The sequence below is a fragment of the Aotus nancymaae genome, unplaced genomic scaffold (genome assembly GCF_030222135.1).
Source record: "Aotus nancymaae isolate 86718 unplaced genomic scaffold, 86718_ANA_hifiasm-v0.15.2.pri h1tg000108l, whole genome shotgun sequence".
Lineage (NCBI taxonomy): Eukaryota > Metazoa > Chordata > Mammalia > Primates > Aotidae > Aotus > Aotus nancymaae.
The window spans coordinates 35,342,249-35,361,387 of NW_026988523.1; the positions used below are offsets into that span (position 1 = coordinate 35,342,249).

At 52.1% G+C, this 19,139-nt stretch overlaps 1 protein-coding gene across 10 annotated transcripts in view; it reads right to left on the reverse strand.

Moving 5' to 3' along the window:
* The window catches only part of ARHGEF2 (Rho/Rac guanine nucleotide exchange factor 2), a 67,679-nt gene that overhangs the window by 13,971 nt on the left and 34,569 nt on the right, over positions 1-19,139 (reverse strand). For 8 of the 10 annotated variants that reach the window (XM_021667334.2, XM_021667333.2, XM_012449861.3 and 5 more), the window contains 12 exons: positions 14,921-15,065; positions 12,673-12,740; positions 12,266-12,329; positions 11,489-11,618; positions 11,163-11,272; positions 10,845-10,991; positions 8,993-9,243; positions 8,653-8,778; positions 8,165-8,282; positions 7,722-7,970; positions 4,128-4,204; positions 2,924-3,093 (listed from right to left, as the gene is read on the reverse strand). In XM_021667334.2, coding sequence (XP_021523009.2) covers positions 2,924-3,093; positions 4,128-4,204; positions 7,722-7,970; positions 8,165-8,282; positions 8,653-8,778; positions 8,993-9,243; positions 10,845-10,991; positions 11,163-11,272; positions 11,489-11,618; positions 12,266-12,329; positions 12,673-12,740; positions 14,921-15,065 — 1,655 coding nt within the window. Of the gene's footprint in view, positions 1-2,923; positions 3,094-4,127; positions 4,205-7,721; positions 7,971-8,164; positions 8,283-8,652; positions 8,779-8,992; positions 9,244-10,844; positions 10,992-11,162; positions 11,273-11,488; positions 11,619-12,265; positions 12,330-12,672; positions 12,741-14,920; positions 15,066-15,298; positions 15,462-19,139 lie in introns of those variants that run through there. The other 2 variants (XM_012449866.2, XM_021667332.2) reach the window with 2 other exon arrangements.

The following is a 19,139-nucleotide window of genomic DNA, read 5'->3' on the forward strand; positions in this document are numbered from 1 at the left end:
CAGGCTTTGGCATCAAGCAAACAGGATTCAAATCCTGGCTCCACTGTTTACCAGGTGGTAACCTCTCTATTTCCTCATCTGAAAAATGAAGGTAACATCTTCCTCATAGGTTTTTCATTAGGATTAAATGAAATGCTAAAGTGCTTTGAACATAACAGAAGCTCAATAAATCAATTACAATATTATTAACTATAATTTCCACAATTACCCAGACTGGAGCGCAGTGGCGTGATCTCAGCTCACTGCAGCCACTTACTCCCAGGTTCAGGCAATTCTCCTGCCTTGGTCTCTCAAGCAGCTGGGACTACAGGCATGAGCCACCATGCCTGGCTAAGTTTTGTATTTTTAGTAGAGATGGGGTTTCACCATGTTGGCCAGGATGGTCTCAAACTTCTGACCTCTGGTATCACCCGTCTCAGCCTCCCCAAGTGCTGGGATTACAGGTGTGAGCCACTGTGCCTGGCCACGGTTATAAATATTAATATTATTCATAAAGAAGCCACTACTGATCTACCGTCAACAGGACAGGTTATTTTGAACTGCTTTCCTGGAATAGGCAATTTCATAATTTTTTTTTTTTTGAGACAGTCTCACTCTGTCGCCCAGACTGGAATGCAGTGGCACAATCCTGGCTTACTGCAACCTCCATCCCACCCTCCGGGTTCAAGTGATTCTCCTGCCTCGGCCTCCCAAATAATTAGGATTACAGGCTTGTGCCACCACGCCTGGATAATTTCTGTATTTTTAGTAGACACGAGGTTTCACCATGTTTGCCAGGCTGGTCTCGAACTCTTGACCTCAAGTGATCCACTCGCCTCAGCCTCTCAAAGTACTGGGATTACAGGCGTGAACCACTACGTCCGGCCTGCAATTTCATACTTTTATATTATATGCATTTTTTTTTGAGAGGGAGCCTTGCTCTGTGCTCTGTCGCCCAGGCTGGAGTGCAGTGACACGATCTCAGCTCACTGCAACCTCCACCTCCCAGGTTCAAACGATTCTCCTGCCTCAGCCAAGTAGCTGGGATTACAGGTACCCACCATCACACCCAGCTAATTTTTGTATTTTTAGTAGAGATGGGGTTTCACCATATTGGCCAGGCTGGTCTTGAACTCCTGACCTCAGGTTATCCACCGGCCTCAGTCTCCCAAAGTGCTGGGATTACAGGTGTGAGCCACCACGCCTGGCCTTTTATATGCATTTCTAAAAAACTTTTTCAAAAGTCTACAGTGCAGGAGTTAAAAAACAATAGTTTACAAATTATAAAGTTGAGGAGAACTGATTCCCTGAAAGCTAAAGAAAAATTATAAAAGTCTTGGCTGGGCGTGGTGGCTCACACCTCTAAATCTCAGATCTTTTGGAGGCTGAGGTGGGTGGATCATCTGAGTTCAGGAATTCAAGACCAACCTCTGGCCAACATGGTGAAACCCAGTCTCTATTAAAAATAGAAAAATTTTCTGGGCATGGTGGTGGGTACCTGTAGCCCTGGCTACTCGGAAGGCTGGGGCAGGAGAATTGCTTGAACCTGGGAGGCAGAGGTTGCAGTGAGCTGAGATTGCACCACTGCACTCCAGCTTGGGTGACAGAGCAAGACTCTGTCTCAAAAAAAAAAAAAAAAAAAAAACGCCATGCATGGTGGTTCACGCCTGTAATCCCAGCACTTTTGGAGGCCAAGGAGGACAGATCATGAGGTCAGGAGATCGACATCATCCTGGCCATGGTGAAACCCCGTCTCTACTAAAACACAAAAATTAGCCGGGCATGGTGGCACATGCCTGTAGACCCAGCTTCTCAGGAGGCTGAGGCAGGAGGATCGCTTGAATCCGGGAGATGGAGGCTGCAGTGAGCCAAGATCATGCCACTGCACTCCAGCCTGGCAAAAGAGCAAGACTCCGTCTCAAAAAAAAAAAAAAAAAAAAAAAGAGGCCAGGCGTGGTGGCTCAGGTCTGTAATCCCAGCACTTCCGGAGGCTGAGGCATGGGGATCACGGGGTCAGGAGTTCAAGATCAGCCCGACCAACATGGTGAAACCCTGTCTACTAAAAATACAAAAATTAGCCAGATGTGGTGCTGTGCGCCTGTAATCCCAGCTACTCGGGAGACTGAGGCAGGAGAATTGTTTGAACCCAGGAGGCAGAGGTTGCAGTGAGCTGAGAGCGTACCACTACACTCCAGCCTGGGCGACAGAGTGAGTCTCCATCAAAAGAAAGAGAGAAGGAGAGGAAGAGAGGAAGGAAAGAGAGGAAGGAAGGAAGAAAGGAAGGAAGGACTATAAAAATCCAAATTAGAATTCACTCTTAAGGCATAATCTTCCAGAATCCATTTTAAACATCTTACCTGTGCTTTACTTGGTATTTTTTTCATCACAATTAGACACATAGTTGACTGCCTCAAATCTAATGTGTGTCCAATAGAAGCTAAAGATTTGCTGCTTTGACACACTGATTTCCTTCTTGCTTCTATTGTGTTGAGTTTGTTTATGAGACTTGTTCCTCTCTAGTATCGAGGCTTTCATTATCCTCTTTTTCATTCATTTTTAGAAAAATAAACATAAAATGCAATACAATCCAAATAACAGCCCTCTGCCTACAGATGCAGATGTGAATGCTGCTGAAATTGTACTGCTGGCTGGCAGGTATGCCACCATGTGACAGCTCAAAGTACTCCTTTGCTTGTCAACTCACGCTGCATTTGAAAGGTAGTTGAGGTTGGCAGTGTATAAGATGTGCAATGTATAAAATGTGACTTTACAGGACATAAAAACATAGGTGACCTTTCCTGTCTTGGGCCATTTCATCTCTCCCTCAACCTCTTCCCCCCACTGTGAATGCTTGATTCTCTTCCCAGGGAGTGCTGTGTTTGGGATCTGATGCTGCAGGTACCCTGAGGCCATAAGCACATGCAGGCGGCAGGTAGACACTCACATGCGCACGGTCTGCTGAATGACTCGGATCCAGGTGCTCCGGTCATCCCGGGATGCTGTGTGCACCTCGTACATCTCAGGTGGGGCTGCGCTGATCAGAAACATCCCTTTCTCCTGGTTGGCAATGTCCCGTACAATTAGATTCTGCAGTGATACCACTGAGGGCTTGTCCTGCCAGTCAGGGGAAAGGAAGGATTAAGCCTGGGAATCCTGACCATTGGAATATTTAGGCCTTCAATCCTTCTGGATGAGGACTGAAGAATCATCCTACAATACCAGTTAAGAGCCCAGGCACTGGTGCCTGCCAGAAGAGACTTAGAAATTGTGTGATCCTTGAAAATTATTTAACCAACTTTAAGTTTTACTTTCATCATCTATAAAATGAGGATGAAAATAATCTTTTCCCACAGGTGTACAAGTGCCTGTGCACAGTAATAATACCTGTGAGCTGCTCTTGTCTTTTATTATTATTATTATTTTTTTTTTTTGAGGCAGAGTTTCACTGTTGTTACCCAGACTGGAGTGCAATGGCGCGATCTCGGCTCACCGCAACCTCTGCCTCCTGGGTTCAAGCAATTCTCCTGCCTCAGCCTCTCGAGTAGCTGGGATTACAGGCGCGCACCACCATGCCCAGCTAATTTTTGTATTTTTAGTAGAGACGGGGTTTCACCTTGTTGACCAGGATGGTCTCGATCTCTTGACCTTGTGATCCACCCGCCTCGGCCTCCCAAAGTGCTGGGATTATAGGCGTGAGCCACCGCGCCCGGCTTATTTTTTTTTTGAAATGAAGTTTCACTCGTTACTCAGGCTGGAGTACAATGGCGCGATCTAGGCTCACTGCAACCTCCGCCTCCTGGGTTCAAGCCATTCTCCTGCCTCAGCCTCCCGAGTAGCTGGGACTGCAGGCGCGCGCCACCATGCCCAGCTAATTTTTGTATTTTTAGTAGAGACGGGGTTTCACCTTGTTGACCAGGATGGTCTCGATCTCTTGACCTCGTGATCCACCCGCCTCGGCCTCCCAAAGTGCTGGGATTATAGGCGTGAGCCACCGTGCCCCGCCTTGTTTTTTTAATATTGCGGCAATAGTAACAGTAATAGCTGTTTGACTCTGGGGGACTCCAGAGCTCTCATGGGCTTGGGCAGGAAAGCAAGAAGGGCCTAAAGTACTTGTCTGTGCTGAGAAAGGTGAAGAATGAATGTCTCACCAGGGTAGGAAAGATGTACTTCTGGTCCTTTTCCTGGAGAAACACCAGCACATCTGTCATCAGCAGCATTAGCACATCTGGCAGGGGATGAAGTTGGGAGAAGAGTCAGCACTAGACGGTCTGAGCAGCTGTTTTCCTCTTTCCCAAGGACCAGCCTTATCCCATCAGGTTAGAGCTCCCCATTTCCCTCTTCCTGGCCTTTCTTCCCACTGGCTGTTTCCACTTTTTCAGACCTCTCACCCCTACCCATTTTTTTTTTTTTTTTGAGACATCTTGTTGCCCAGGCTGGAGTGCAATGGCATGATCTTGGCTCACTGTAACCTTTGCCTCCTGAGTGCAAACGATTCTCCCGTTTCAGCCTCCCAAATAGCTGAGATTACAGGCATGAGCTACCAGGCCCGGCTAATTTTGTATTTTTAGTAGAGATGGGGTTTCACCATGTTGCTCAGGCTGGTCTCAAACTCCTGATCTCAGGTTTATCCACCAGCCTCGGCCTCCCAAAGTGCTGGGATTACAGGTGTGAGCCACTGCACCCAGCCACCTCTTCTTACAGCTTAAAAATGGTTGGGGAGGGTGCAGGGTAGAGAAAGATTCATGTGCTATCAGACAAAACAGCATTGTGGGCTAGCAGGGACCATAGGGGTCCCTCAGTGTCTCTACAGAAAACGCTTTTTGCCTGAATGATTCAGGTTTCTTAACCTAGAGCCTACAGACGCCCTGGGATGTCAGGTTTCAGGGGCTCTGTAAACCTTCTGAAGTTGTGTAAATAGTTTTACACAGAAACACAACTCACGTGTATTTTTTTGGGTGACAGGGTCGAAGATTTTTGTGAGAGTCGTAAGAATTCCCAGAGCAAAAGGGACCACACTTTTATTTTTTACTTATTTTTAATTTAATTATTTTATTGTTTTGAGATGGAGTCTTGCTCTGTCACTCAGGCTAGAATGCAGTGATCTCGGCTCACTGCAATTCCCTTCTCCCAGATATAAGCGATTCTCCTGCCTCAGTCTCCCAAGGAGCTGGGATTAAGGAGCGCGCCAGAATGCCTGGCTAATTATTTTTGTTTTTGAGACAGAGTCTTGCTCTTTCACCAGGCTGGAGTGCAGTGGCATGATGTCGGCTCACTGCAACCTCCGTCCCCCAGATTCAAGTGATTCCCCTGCCTCAGCCTCCTGAGTAGCTGGGACTACAGGCGCGCACGCCACCGTGCCTGGCTAATTTTTCGTATTTTAGTGGAGACGGGGTTTCACCATGGCCAGGATGGTCTCCAACTCCTGACCTCATGATCCGGCACCTCGGCCTCCCAAAGTGCTGGGATTACAGGTGTGAGCCACCATGCCTGGCCTAATTTTTTAAATTTTTGTAGAGACGGGATTTTACCATGATGGCCAGGCTGGTCTCAAACTCCTGACACCTCAAGTAATTTGCCTTCCTTGGCCTCCCAACATGCTGGGATTACAGGCGTGAGCCACTGCTGCCGGCCTATTTTTTATTTTGCTGGGGGTGGGGTCTCGCTTTGTTGCCCAGGCTGGAGTGCAGTGGCACGATCTCTGCTCACTTTGACTTCTGCCTCCCAAGTTCAAGCAATTCTCGTGCCTCAGTCTCCCAAGTAGCCAGGACTATAGGCAAGCACTGCCACACCCAGGTAATTTTTGTATTTTTAGTAGAGATGGGGTTCCACCATCTTGGCCAGGCTGGTCTGGAATGCTTGACCTCAAGTGATCTGCCCACTTCAGCCTCCCTGGAATTATAGGCGTGAGCCACCGCGCCCAGCCCGGACCACACTTTTTAGCCTTTAAATTCCATTTCTAATATCTAACTAATGGAAGATCTTTTTGCTATCTGACCTAAATTCTCCCTGTCCTGGCATGCTCCCACTTCTAATTTTGAGCTTGGTAGGGAGGGAGAAAGTTTCCTTCCTCTCACAGAGGACTGAAAGACCATCCCTCACCCATCCAACTCTGTCAACCCCAGCAGGCCCCTCCTTCAATTTGTCTGCTTCACACTCCAAGCTCTCAGATCCTACGGGGTCAGCACTCCAAGACTGAAGGAGGAAACAAAGGTCAATTCCATAAAACTTGAATGTTTGCGAGGCACGGTGGCTCACACCTGTAATCCCAGCACTTTGGGAGGCTGAGGTGGGCAGAGCACGAGGTCAGGAGATTAAGACCATCCTGGCTAACATGGAGAAACCCTGTCTCTACTAAAATACAAAAAATTAGCCGGGCGTGGTGGTGAGCGCCTGTAGTCCCAGCTACTCAGGAGGCTAAGGCATGGGAATTGCCTGAACCGGGGAGGCAGAGGTTGCAGTGAGCTGAGATGGCGCCACTGCACTCCAGCCTGGTAACAGAGCAAGCCTCCGTCTCAAAAAAAAAAAAAAAAAAAAATGTGGATGTCACAATCAAGGAAACACAGAAGGCCATGCATAGTGGCTCAGGTCTACAATCCCAGAACTTTGGGAGGCTGAAGCAGGAGAATCGCTTGAGGCCAGGAGTTTGAGCAAGACTAGCCTAGGCAACATAGCAAGACCTTGTCTCTACAAAAAATTTAAAAATTTGCTGGGTGTGGTGGTGCACGTCTGTAGACCCAGTTACTCAAGAGTCTAAAGCGGAAGAATCATTTAAGCCCAGGAGTTTGAGTTACAGTGAGCTATGACTGCACCACTGCACCCCAGCCTGAGCAACAAAGCGAGACCCTGTTTCTAAAAAAAAAAAAAAAAAAGAGAGAGAGAGAGAAAACATACACTCACCCTTTGCCCTTGGGGATTTTACTAAACTGTGGGCACACAGAAGGGGAGGGCTTTTGCTAAATGCTTCAGAAATAACGCTCTCCAGCCTTGCTATTTTTAATCTCCCATGGTTTATATTCTTAGCTGCTGTGTGGGAGGGTTGGGAAGGAGAGAAAGGGATAAAGGAAAGAGGCTGGTGAAGACTGATGGTATCTAAACCCAGGGAGCAGGGATTTCATGACATGGGTACAGAGGCTCAGCCAGGCTCTGGCCTCAGGTATCACAGTTTCCTTTTGTCCCTTACATCTGACCCCCAAAGCCAAGGCCTGCTATCCTCTTGCTTTGATTTAGGCAGGAAAGACTTTGCCAGTGCGGACAAATTCTGGAGAGCGAGCCTGGGAAAGTGTGCCCTGGCCCCTGATCTTCCCCCTCTGCTCTGCTGTCTCTTCTCTTCCCTGCCTGTCCTTCAAAGGCTCAGTCCCCCTTTCTGGGCCTCCTCTGGCTGCACTCCCCAAGCTCCTGCTTACTTCCATCCCTGGTAGCTGGGATTCCAGCTGGGGGAATCAACTGATCCTGTCCTCCAGTCTGAGAGTGTCTTTGTCTTCCTCAGTAAAACTGGTAGCTCTCTGGACACGCAAGAACCGAAGAAATGAGAAAATACTGATAAGGAAGGCCCTGTATGGTCCATAAAGTTAACTGCAGAATTCCGACTTTTGCTGCCAGAGAGACCCCAATTTTCTCTCCCGCTGAGTCTCACTGTCGTATGGGCTGCATAAAGAGAGGCTGATTCTAAGGCCTGCAGGCATCTCATCTCCCACTCTCCATCTGACTCTCAACTCCTGCCTAGTCTGCTCAGCAGGTCTGACCTTTGAAGCGCCCCGTCGCTGTCTTCCAAAGCAGGCAGCCATCGTGGATGAGTTTGCGCCGCAGAAGTTCCTCTCGGCCAAAAGGGCCCTTGCTAGGCACTGGGGTCTGGGCCCGAGGGTCCATGCGATTGTAGATCTCCTGCAGACGGGCCCCTTTCTCCAGCTCATGAACATCCTGGTCCACATTGGACAGCAGCTCCTTCACTAGCCCCAGTGCCGTGGTCAGGTCCTGACGCTCCTCCTCGATCCCTGGCACCGGGGGTTGGCACGGGGGAAGGCTGAGCCAGCTACACTCACACCCCAGTTCCCATCGTGTCTTGATTCCACCTTTAGAGGCTGCCCAGGGTTCCACACCCACCCCACCATTCCTGTGGTCATCCCAAGTCCTTCCTCGCCCCAGGTGGCCGTCTCCCAGTGGCCCCCTCCTGGGCCTGCCTACTCACCGTGGGAATGCTGCAGGATGCGGCTGAGCAGCACCGGGTACTTGGTGATGCGCTGAGTCACCAGCAGGATGCACTCCTGTACCCCGTGCCGCTTGAGCACGGTGGAGCGGGTCACTTTCTACAAGGGAGGAGTCAGGGCTCAGGGCCAGAGGGGAGGGCAACGGAAAGGCCTGGCACCTGAGCTCTGGTGCTGGCCCTGCCATGGCCATGTATTTACCTCACGCTGGCCTAGGTGACACGTTTGGAAAATGGGGATAGCAAAGCCACAGGTCTGTAGTGAGGACCAACTGAAGGAGTGAAAAGTACTTGGGAAACTGCAACATGGTCTAGCACTCTGAGAGTTACTGCTGATGAGATCCACGTGTAGACGGTCCGCACGGGTGGTCAATGCCTGACCTCCATGCGGGTGTGGCTCACCAGCACTGCCCCCACGAGTCAGGGAGGGTGGGTTTGGGCCATGAACGTGGGATCTGGAGAGGTCGGCTCACCCGGATGAATTGCTGGAAGCGTTTGTCTCGGGCATACAGCTCCTTATAGAGCTTTAAGGCCTTGGTGTGGCGGCTGCAGAACTCTGAGTAGGTCTTCCGCATCTGCTCCGCGCTGGGGCCTGAGAACTAGAAGTTGGTGGAGCAAGTCTAGGTCAGCATTCCCCCACAGCCACACTGTACCCACTGGACACACCTCTGGCCTCCTGCCCAACAGACTGGCTTCCTGTCTCTCCAGCTTTCCCTGGCTCCCCTCCAACCCCTAGAGTTTGGACGCAAGAAATACGCAACCCAGTCACACCTCCTTCCATGAATGTCACCCAGGGGTCCTGCCTTTTCCCACCTGGCCGATGAGCAGATCACCCAAGCGGTGGATGACAAAGTTCCGGGTGCTGCCAGGGCACAGGGCCTGGCGTCGGCGTTCTAACAGCTGGCTGAGGAAGCGTGTGTGGATGTCACTGAGCTCGTCCACACAGGGGAACAGGCCATGGACCACGCTGGGCTCCAACTGTAGCTCTTCTAGCATCCCCGTGCGGAAGAGGCGGGTCATGATCTTCAGTGTTCTCACGTGGTGCAGCTCTGTCTGGATTAGCTCTGTGGGAGACAGAGGGACATTTGGCCTCTATCCTGGCTTGCCTGAAACTGGCAGGGCCCTAGGATAAGGACCTCACGACTCACGTGAGGTTTCCAAGGTCCCTTCCAGGTTGATATTCTGCATTATTATGATGTTAGATCATCTTCTAATCATTTTTATCTTTTAAAAAACTTATTATTTTTTTTTTCCCAGAAATAAGCTCTTGCTCTGTTGCCCAGGCTGTAGTGGCACAATGATAACTCACTGCAGCCTTGAACTCCTGGGCCCAAGCAGTCCTCCTGTCTCAGCCTCCTAAGTAGCTGGGACTATAGGCACACGCCACTACACCTGCTAGTTTTTAATAATATTTTTTAAAGGCTGGGCGTGGTGGCTCACGCCTGTAATCCAAGCACTTTGGAGGCCAAGGTGGGCAGATCACTTGAGGTCGGGAGTTCAAGACCAGCCTGACCAACATGGTCTTAAAAAAAAAAAATTACAAAAAAAAAAATATGTATTTTTTAAAGACAGAGGTCTTGCTTTGTCGCCCAGGTTGGTCTCAAAATCCTGGCATCAAGTGATCCTCCCACCTCGGCCTCCCAAAATCGCTGAGATTATAGGCATGAGCCACCACGCCCAGCTCCATTTTTTATCTTTACACCTTATCATCTCAAGCTGTGAGCTATTTTAGGGCAAGAACCATATGTCTTCTACATGCTGAGGCTTCCCACAGCCTCCAGCACGGTGTTAGGCGTGGAACAAGCACAGCGTAAAGACTGAAGATTGAGATAAAGAAGGGATAAAGCAGGGCGCAGTGGCTCACGCCTGTAATCCCAGCACTTTGGGAGGCCGAGGCGGGTGGATCACGAGGTCAAGAGATCGAGACCATCCTGGTCAACATGGTGAAACTCCATCTCTACTAAAAATACAAAAAATTAGCTGGGTGTGGTGGCGCGTGCCTGTAATCCCAGTTACTCAGGAGGCTGAGGCAGGAGAATTGCCTGAACCCAGGAGGCGGAGGTTGCGGTGAGCCGAGATCGCCCCATTGCACTCCAGCCTGGGTAACAAGAGCGAAACTCCGTCTCAAAAAAAAAAAAAAAAAAAAAGAAGGGATAAAGAGGGCATTGGAGACCAACAGCATCAAGAGGCGGGGGCCTACTGGGCAACCTGTGGGATACTGGGCAGGGTCTTGGAGGCCAAGAAGATATAAGGGAAAGGTAGGGGCTCAGAGGTAGGGGCTGGCAGAAAGAAGGACACAGCTGGGCATGGTGGCTCATACCTATAATCCCAGCACTTTGGGAGGCTGAGGTGGGCAGATCACCTGAGGTCAGGAGTTCTAGACCAGCCTGGTCAACATGGTGAAACCCTATCTCTACTAAAAATGTAAAAATTAGCCAGTCATGGTGGCTGGCACCTGTAATCCCAGTTACTCAGGAGGCTGAGGCAGAGAATCGCCTGAATCCAGAAGGTGGAAGTTGCAGTGAGCCGAGATCATGCCACTGCACTCCAGTCTGGGCAACAGAATGAGACTCAGTCTCAAAAAAAAAAAAAAAAACACAGGACACAGATAAACAGGACCAGGTGAAGGAAGAGGAAGACCAGGGCAGTCTTGGTCTTGGCTCACCGTAGATGACATCCTGCTGCTTCATCACCTCCTTCTTATGCTGCTGCAGGAAGCTGCTATCCACAGCCAGGCTCCAGGAGTCAGCTGCAAAGTCCTTCTCATCCATCTCAAAGTCACTCATCAGCTCGTTGTAGATTACCTCTGCACCTGAACATGTGCAGGGCAAGCAACTCAGAGGTCTTGAGTTCCCTTCCCTGGGTCCTTGTCCCTTCTCTAGATCCCTTCCCTCCTCGCCCTTCCCAGGCGACTCCCACCAGCCTCTCATCCCCAGTCCCTCTTCATCTTCCTCAAGGCTCCTTGGGGCCCAGGCCTGCTCACCTTCATCAATGAGAGATTCCACTGATAGGGTTCGGTTCCGCATGTTGAGGGAGTCTGTGGACTGTGAGAGGATCCGGCGCAGCCCCAGGGGAGACTCATCATTGAAATGTCTGAAGAAAGTGAGGGCTGTCTGCATCACCCCCAGTCGGGCAAGAGACCCTTTCCCAGGTAGGAACCAAAGCCAGGATCCAAAAGGCAGTCCCCCTAAGTTCTCCTTACTCATCTGTCTACAGTTCTGAACTCAGGGATGGAAAGGGACCTCTCAGCACCCCTTGGTCTCCATTGCCACAGTCTCTGCCTGCCCCTTTCCCCAAAGAGAGGCTCACCCAGCAATATTGGTGGTGGAAACACTCTTGGCTAAAGACAAGGAGGAGCGGCCACGGCGGGAGCCGAGGAGGGACTGCCGGAAGCTGTCGGAGGGGTAGATGGCTGAGCTCGGCCGCTCCCGGATGGTTGCTGTGAGGGAGAGAGACCCAGCAGGTAAACATCACATTCTGGTGCTTTCCAGGACTGAGGCCTCCCAGGCTCCTTAATGAGGAATGAGGCATCCTCTCACTCCACCTCAGCCCCTTCTAGTCAAGAAAGATGATAATGATGCCACCTTACATTGGTGCAATACTTTAATGTTCACAAAGAGCTTTTTCTTACTTATCTCCTCCCTGACATGAGCCTATGAACAAACGGGAGCTCAGAAAGGCAAAAAGACTTGTACAGGGCAACTTGGCTGATGGCTGGGCAGGGACTGAGGCTCTGGTCTTTATACCTGAGTGCCATGCTCTTTCTGTTACACCAAAGCTGTCTGAATTGACACTTGACAGCTGCCACGAACGCTCCCAAAATGCAGTGTAAATAACTGATAAAAATACAGGTTGTGGCCAGGGTTAGGCGACCACCCATCTCCAGCCCTCATTCCCATTTGGACTCTCCTGTCCTGCTTCTGAGTCCAAGAGTCTGCGCCATCCCTTAGGCCCCGCTGTCTGCTTCTAATTGAGAAGAGGAAGGTGCTGTGCCTGGGAACAACCTTAGGGGGGCAGCAGAGCCCATGTGTTAAGCAGCCTGGGGTTCAGGGGCTTGGGGGCCTCCTCCACTCCCCAACTACTCACTCTTACTTCGAAGAGACACGGACTGCAAGGCAGTGTTGTTCTTCAGCAGGGCCGCTTTCTGTTGCTGTGAGAGAGCAGGAGAGAGATACCAAGAATGGCCGTCACCCAAGGATCACCCCGGAGGCGTGGGGCAGGAGCTAGGTGGCCGGCCCCCTTAGGAGAAACCTGGCACTGTGGTTAAGGGGATCAGGGTGGTTGAGCCCAGCGCTGCAGGGACATGTCTGCAGCAACAGGCCTGGCCTACGTGGGGCGCGAGGCCAGGGGTTGAGGGTCTGGGCTGCCCCCTGCCCCATGGTGAGGAGGTGGGGTGGTGAGAAACACAGGGTAGGGAATGAATGGAAAAGGCATGAGGGTACCGCACACTCACTACCCTCTCCCCCAGCCCTCTGCCCTCCCTGCCGTCTCACCTTCTGCTTGACCTTGGTACAGTTGGCGAGGGTGTCTTTACAGCGGTTGTGGATAGTCACATTGCAGGCTGGGAGGGTGGGGTAGAGAGGGTGAAGGGAGGGCCGGGTGGTACAGGAGGGGACACACCCACATGCAGACACCCATCTCCTCCTGGCCACACAGTCCTCAGGGACTCTCCCCCCTTCCCAGACTTCTGGGCCATTACCACACCCCAGTCCCCCTCCTCCCACCTCCCTCTTCCTTCAAGCAGGAAATGAAGTGAGGGGGGTATAGGTGCTGAATGAAATTAAACAATCAGGTGGGATGGGCAATCCTGACCCCAAGGTGGCCTGAGGGGTGGACCAGAGGAGAGCGGGGGTCACTGGCTGCCAGAGATGAGCTCAAGAAGCACAAAGGTGGTTGTGAATGGCAGATGAAAGAGAGGACTCCCACAGAACAGAAGATGGCACAGAGGCAGCCGGGATGGGGCTGGGGCAGAGGGGAAATTTACATTCCCTGAGCTTTTATCATAGTCAAGCTTCCACATTTACTTAATCCTAACCACCCGTGGAGGGAGGTCCAGTTATCCTCATATCATGTATGAGGAACCTGTCCTGGAGTGGCTAAATCATCTGTCAGGGGTCACACAGCCAGTGGGAGAGCTGGGGTTTACACTCCAGCAGGCCTGAATCCAAGGGCCATGCTCCTTCCCTTGCACCACATGCCCTGGACTCCGGCTGGGCCTCAGCGGCTCCAAGGCTGATGGCTCCAGTGGCAGAGAGGGGACATGCCCTGCCTTGCCCCAACCCTCCCCACCGAGCCTGGCCTTCTCCCTTCCAGGCCCAAGAGTCCTGTTCCCCCAACTCAGGCAAATCCACAGCTCCCACACTCCATCTGCTTCTCCGCCATCCTCCACCCCACCTTGCCATGGGGTCGGAGAGAAGAAGAAAGGAAGAATCGCCAAGCCTAGGCACTGGGGCCCCAGCCGTGCCCTTCCCAGACATGCCCTCAGCTCCGGGCCCTCTCCAGCTTCCCCTCCCCCATCCAACAACACCGGAAACTCTGCTAACTCTTTCAGACAATACCCAGCACCATGCTCACTTCCACAAATACAAGGCAAACAGGGTGGAGCAGAGGGGGCAGACAGAAGTGGAGGTTGCAGCTGCCCCCACCCCTCTGGAGCTCCCTTCTCCCACCCCCAACACTCAGTGTCTCTGGATCGAACCTCCGCTTTCCACCTGCTCTCAAAATAGTGCTGCCCGCCTCCCCTGTTCCCCTGGTAACAAGCTTCCGGATTGGGAATTTTGTCAGGTCTCTACAGGGAGCTAGATTGGGGTTCCCTCCTCATCCTCACAACTCTAAGTTGAATAGTGAGGAAAGCAGGGAGGCTCCACTGGTTCTTTCTGGGGGTACCTTCCCCAAGTTCCATAGGGATTTACAGGCTACAGCTTTTGTCAACTATTCAGTAGCAGGTCACAATACCCACAATCCTGCTCTAATCAGGGGCATCTCTGCCATAACTTCAGGAGGAAATGAGGGAGAGGGGGCAGCAGGAGCCCTCTGTATAGGCATCCTGGGGAAGGAAATAATTCCTGGCTTATACTCCCTAAAGACAGGGCTACACTCAGATCTGGATGAAGGGCAGGGATTCTAATCCCTGCCCCCAACACACACATCCCTGCTGCATTCTCTCTTTCTCACTGTGTAGTCAGACTAGAAATTTGAGATGAAGGGTCCTAATCCCATCTTCTGCTTGAAACATCAGAGGTTTCAGGCTCCACCCATAGTCAATAGAAAGGAAGGGGCAAGGGGACTGTGAAGTCCTGAATGCCCAGCTCTGCCCAGGAAGATGGGCAGAGCCAGCTGCAAGGCTGGCAGCTTTCCACCCAGTTCCTCTATCACCCCCCCCACCCCACTCCCTCCACACATGCAACATTCCTGCTCCTTCTCCAATCAGTTCCCCTAACCCTTAGCAGCTGTTCGGGGAGCAAGAGGGGTGCCCGGTGGATGACAGCTGCAAGGGGAGCCAGCCCAGCCTCCCCTCCCCCACATTCCCAGATAGTCCGGCTTATGCCATATTCCAACAGCCACCACCCCTCAGCGTGAGGACAGGGAGCAAGCGATCAAGCATCTGGCCCTGGCATTTGGGCCCAGCTGGGGATGAGAGAGAAGAGTGACCCTCATGGGTCCAGGCAGAAAAAAACAGATGCAAAGATCAGGGTCAGTGGGCACTGAGTCTGGGTGACTCTTAGGGTCCAAACAACTTACTTGGGCAGATGAGAGCTTCCTTGGCTGTGATGCTCTTGTTACAGGCATAGCACATGGTCATGCCTGAAACTGAGATGGTGGTGAAGAGGTGCCCGTTGGTATAGCGGGCATCCTTGGCTTCCTTCATCTTCTCCTTTTCCCGGGCCTGCAGAAGGGGTGAGAGGGAGAGGAAGTGAGGCTGGAAAATGCCAGGGTGCCTGGAGTCCAGAGAGACAGGCTGGGGGCAGAGGCAAGGAAGAAATGCCAGCCTGAGGATGCTGGAAAGACACCAGTTCCTAAAGCAGAGCCTGCAACTGGGTATCAGAGGCAGCTGTCCAGGAGTTACCAGGCCGGGCTCTGGGGCAGCCAGCCCAGATGGGTTCTGGGTCCCTGACCTACCTGGCCCCTGCGGCTGGGCTGCCTCCTATTGCCACTCATCTCCCTGGCTCGAGGACTCTGCGTCCTCACTCCACCTTCCCAGCCCTAGCTCTGCTCGCCCCCGAGCTGCTGTACTCTCTTCTCTGTGCTAGGGGGAAGATGCGCAGAGAGGAGGGGAGAGCAGGCGAAGCAGAGGGTGCCAGCTCACCAGCGCTTTCCAATCTATGGGAGTTAGCTCCTCTTATAACCATGACAACCGATGTTGGAGCCGCTGTCTCCGTGGTAGTCACAGTGGGGGGGGGGGGCAGGAGATCCCCTTATTAGATTGGCTGAAGGGGGCAGAATGCCTCCGCCTGCCACCCCCAAGCCAGAGGTCAGGATCCCAAACCTCTAGCTCTTTTCGCCAACCCTCAGCCAAGGCACACGGGCCTGTCTGGGAGGCAGCACGTCCCCTCATAACCTCAAAGCAAGGGCAGGAGCCTTTGGGTCACCCCTCCATTCTGGGATATTTAAGTAAGGAAGCTCAGCCAGCCATCTCGGCTGCTTTTGGCAGAAAATCTCTCCTGCAATCTAACTTTTATCCCTCTCATACTATCTTCCAGAGTTAAAATCTAGGAGAGTCCTCTTTTTCTCCTCACTCAACTGGGCTCTCCCATCCTAGGAAGTCCTTTCTGAGATCTACCCTCCATCATTCAGCGCTGGTCTCCACAGATGGCGCACACCTTCCTCGGAGCCTCCGAGCCAGCCTTTCCCGTCTCTGCTGTCTCCCATTTCCCCCAGTGCCCCTGCCTCTGCAAGTCGAGTCATTCTCCTTGACCTCCAATCTGTCCCTCCTCAAGCCCCTGTGCTTTCCAAAAAGCCTGAGAAGGTGAGAAGCGGGGGTATCACTCTTCCCACTATTCTAGGACCTTCCTCAGTTGTGACCTCTGATCTCTAGATTTTCCCTCCGCTTTTGGAGCAGGAGTAGAAATTGACAAGACCACTCCCTCCAAGGTTTGCCAGGCTCTCAGAAATCAAAGAGCAGGATCTGGATGGCTGAGGGTAGAAGTCCCAAGACGGAGGCTCTGGGCTGGGGACAGAGAATTACAGTTCACTGGGGAGCACTCAGCCCAGACTCTAGAAGACCAGTACTGACTCAGCACAGGCCATGCTAGCAGCTGAGAGGTGGAGGAGGTAGAGACTCACAGGCCTGGTGGTCAGGGCAGAAAAGGGTAGAAAGGGGAAGTGTGTAGGGGCTGAGTCAACAGTGCAGGGACAGAGGGCATGGGGCTGCAGTGCCTCGGGTCTCAGAGCTTCCTGGTGGCCCAAGATCCTTCTCTTTCCTGCCTTTCCTCCCAAGCTCCAGGTTTGCCTGATGATGTGCAGAGCCCAGAGGTCTTTGGGTCAATCTCTTCTTCCTTCTCCCTTCATGCATCCTCCCCACCCCCAATCATCCATTGTTCTTCTCCTCCTCCTCCTCCTCCCCCTCCTCCTCTTCCTCCTCCCCCCTCCTCCTCCCCCATCCTCATCCCCTCCTCCTCCCCCCTCCTCATCCCCCCTCCTCCTCCCCTCCTCCCCCTCCTCCTCCCCTCCTCCCCCTCCTCCTCCTCCTCCTCCCCCTCCTCCTCCTCCCTTCTCCTCTCAGGGTCTCCTTCCTGGGCTCCTCCCACTCTGCCTTCCCTTTCTCAGCCTTGCTTCTCCACCACTGTTGTCTCCTGCCCACGGCCTCTCCTCCTCTCCTCCTCACGCAGGCCAGCTGCTCCTCTACCTAGGCTTATTCAGGAAGCTGAGCTGCCTCTGGTCTCAAACTCAGATCTCTAAACTGTTCTGGCCTCCTTTTTTCTATTCCAGTACCTACCTACCTGGACCACTAGAAAATGCTCCCTTTGGTCTAACCTCCACCTATCTCGTGCCAAATCATAGCTCTTTAGAAGTTCAAATTCAGGCTGGGCGCAGTGGCTCACATCTGTAATCCCAGCACTTTGGGAGGCCAAGGCGGGCAGATCACCTAAGGTGAGGAGTTCAAATCAGCCTGGTCAACATGGTGAAATCTTGTCTTTACTAAAAATACAAAAAATTAGCTGGGCGTGGTGACGGGCACCTGTAATCCCAGCTACTTGGGAGGCTGAAGCAGGAGAATCGCTTGAACCTGGGAGGTTGGGGGTTGTGGTGAGCCGATATTGGGTCACTGCACTCCGGCCTGGGCCACAGACTGAGACTCTATCTCAAAAAAAAAGAAGTTCAGGGCCGGGCGCGGTGGCTCAAGCCTGTAATCCCAGCACTTTGGGAGGCCGAGGCGGGTGGATCACGAGGTCAAGAGATCGAGACTATCCTGGTCAACATGGTGAAACCCTGTCTCTATTAATACAAAAAATTAGCTGGGCATGGTGGCACGTGCCTGTAATCCCAGCTACTCAGGAGGCTGAGGCAGGAGAATTGCCTGAACCCAGGAGGCGGAGGTTGCGGTGAGCCGAGATCACGCCATTGCACTCCAGCCTGGGTAACAAGAGCGAAACTCCGTCTCAAAAAAAAAAAAAAAAAAAAAAAAAGAAGTTCAAATTCACCTCTGAATAATAACCTCCCAGGATCTCAAAGACCAAGTCCAAATACCTCTTCCCACTGCCATACACTCTCTCTTTTCTCCTCTTCTCCTGCCTTTCCAGCCTTCTCTATGACACAAATCCAAAGTTTGAGAATTTATCACATTTGAATTAAAAGTAAGAGGCCAGCGAGGTCGCTCACGCCTGTAATCTCAGCACTTCGGGGGGCTGAGATGGGAGGATCGCTTGAAGCCAGGAGTTTGAGAACAGCCTGAGCAACACAGTGAGACTCCTGTCTCTATTAAAAATAAATAAATAAATAAATAAATAAAAGCTGAAAATAGTATTAACAAGAAAAATATGGCTGGACCAGGGTCACTCCAGAATGGGCAATGTTGCCGCTCTCCCCAATGCTGCTATAAGTACCCTCTTCCACACCTGACCTCTGCCCTCCCCCTACCCCCTATGGCAGCCACAAACACTCATCTGCCCCACCAGCTCAGATGGAGTGGCAAAGGGAGGAAGAGGACTAGGGCAGCCAGAGAACAGGTTCTCTAGTGTCCCTTCCCCTCTCTGGCATCGATGCTCCATAGAGAGCCCTGGTACTCTGGGCCCTGCCTCTTCCACCTCCCAACACTCACCCTCTCTCGAAGTGACCCCTGCTCTAGGTGGGCCAGCAGCGGGCAGCAGCCACAGCAGCAGCACATCCCAGCACGGGCACTGCCCAGCAGCAAGCGGCCCTGGCACTGCCTAGTGCTATTGTCCCGGAGGTGGCCGTGCCCGCCCCAGGGCCCAGTCTTCTGAGGATGGAAGGACACAGGGCCTGCTTCCCAGGGATGCCTGCTCCAGAGATGCAGTAAGTGGGCTTGTTTGGTTCTTTGTCCTACTCTTTTCCAGGTATTCTAAAGATAATCACGCTGGTCTCCCATTTACCCACACCTAAGTAGGGCACCCCTTTACCTCCAAGACGCAATCCGTCCACCAAGAAAAAGAGCCCATTACTCCATAATCCACAACCCCTACCCTAGTGCTCAGAGGCCCTTCCTGCTTGGTTCAGTCCTCTGCTCTCCAGCATCTAGAGTCATTCTTTTTCTTTTTTTTTCTTTTATTTTTGAGACAGGGTCTCACTCTGTTGCCCGGACTGGGGTGCACTGGCACGATCATGGCTCACTGCAGCCTCAACCTCCCGGGTTCAAGTGATCCTTCCACCTCGGTCCTCCAAACAGCTGGGACCACAGGCAGGCATCATAATGCCCAGCTAATTTTTAATATTTTTTGTATAGACAGGGTCTTGCCATGTTGCCCAGGCTGGTCTCGAACTCCTGGGATTAAGTGATCCTCCT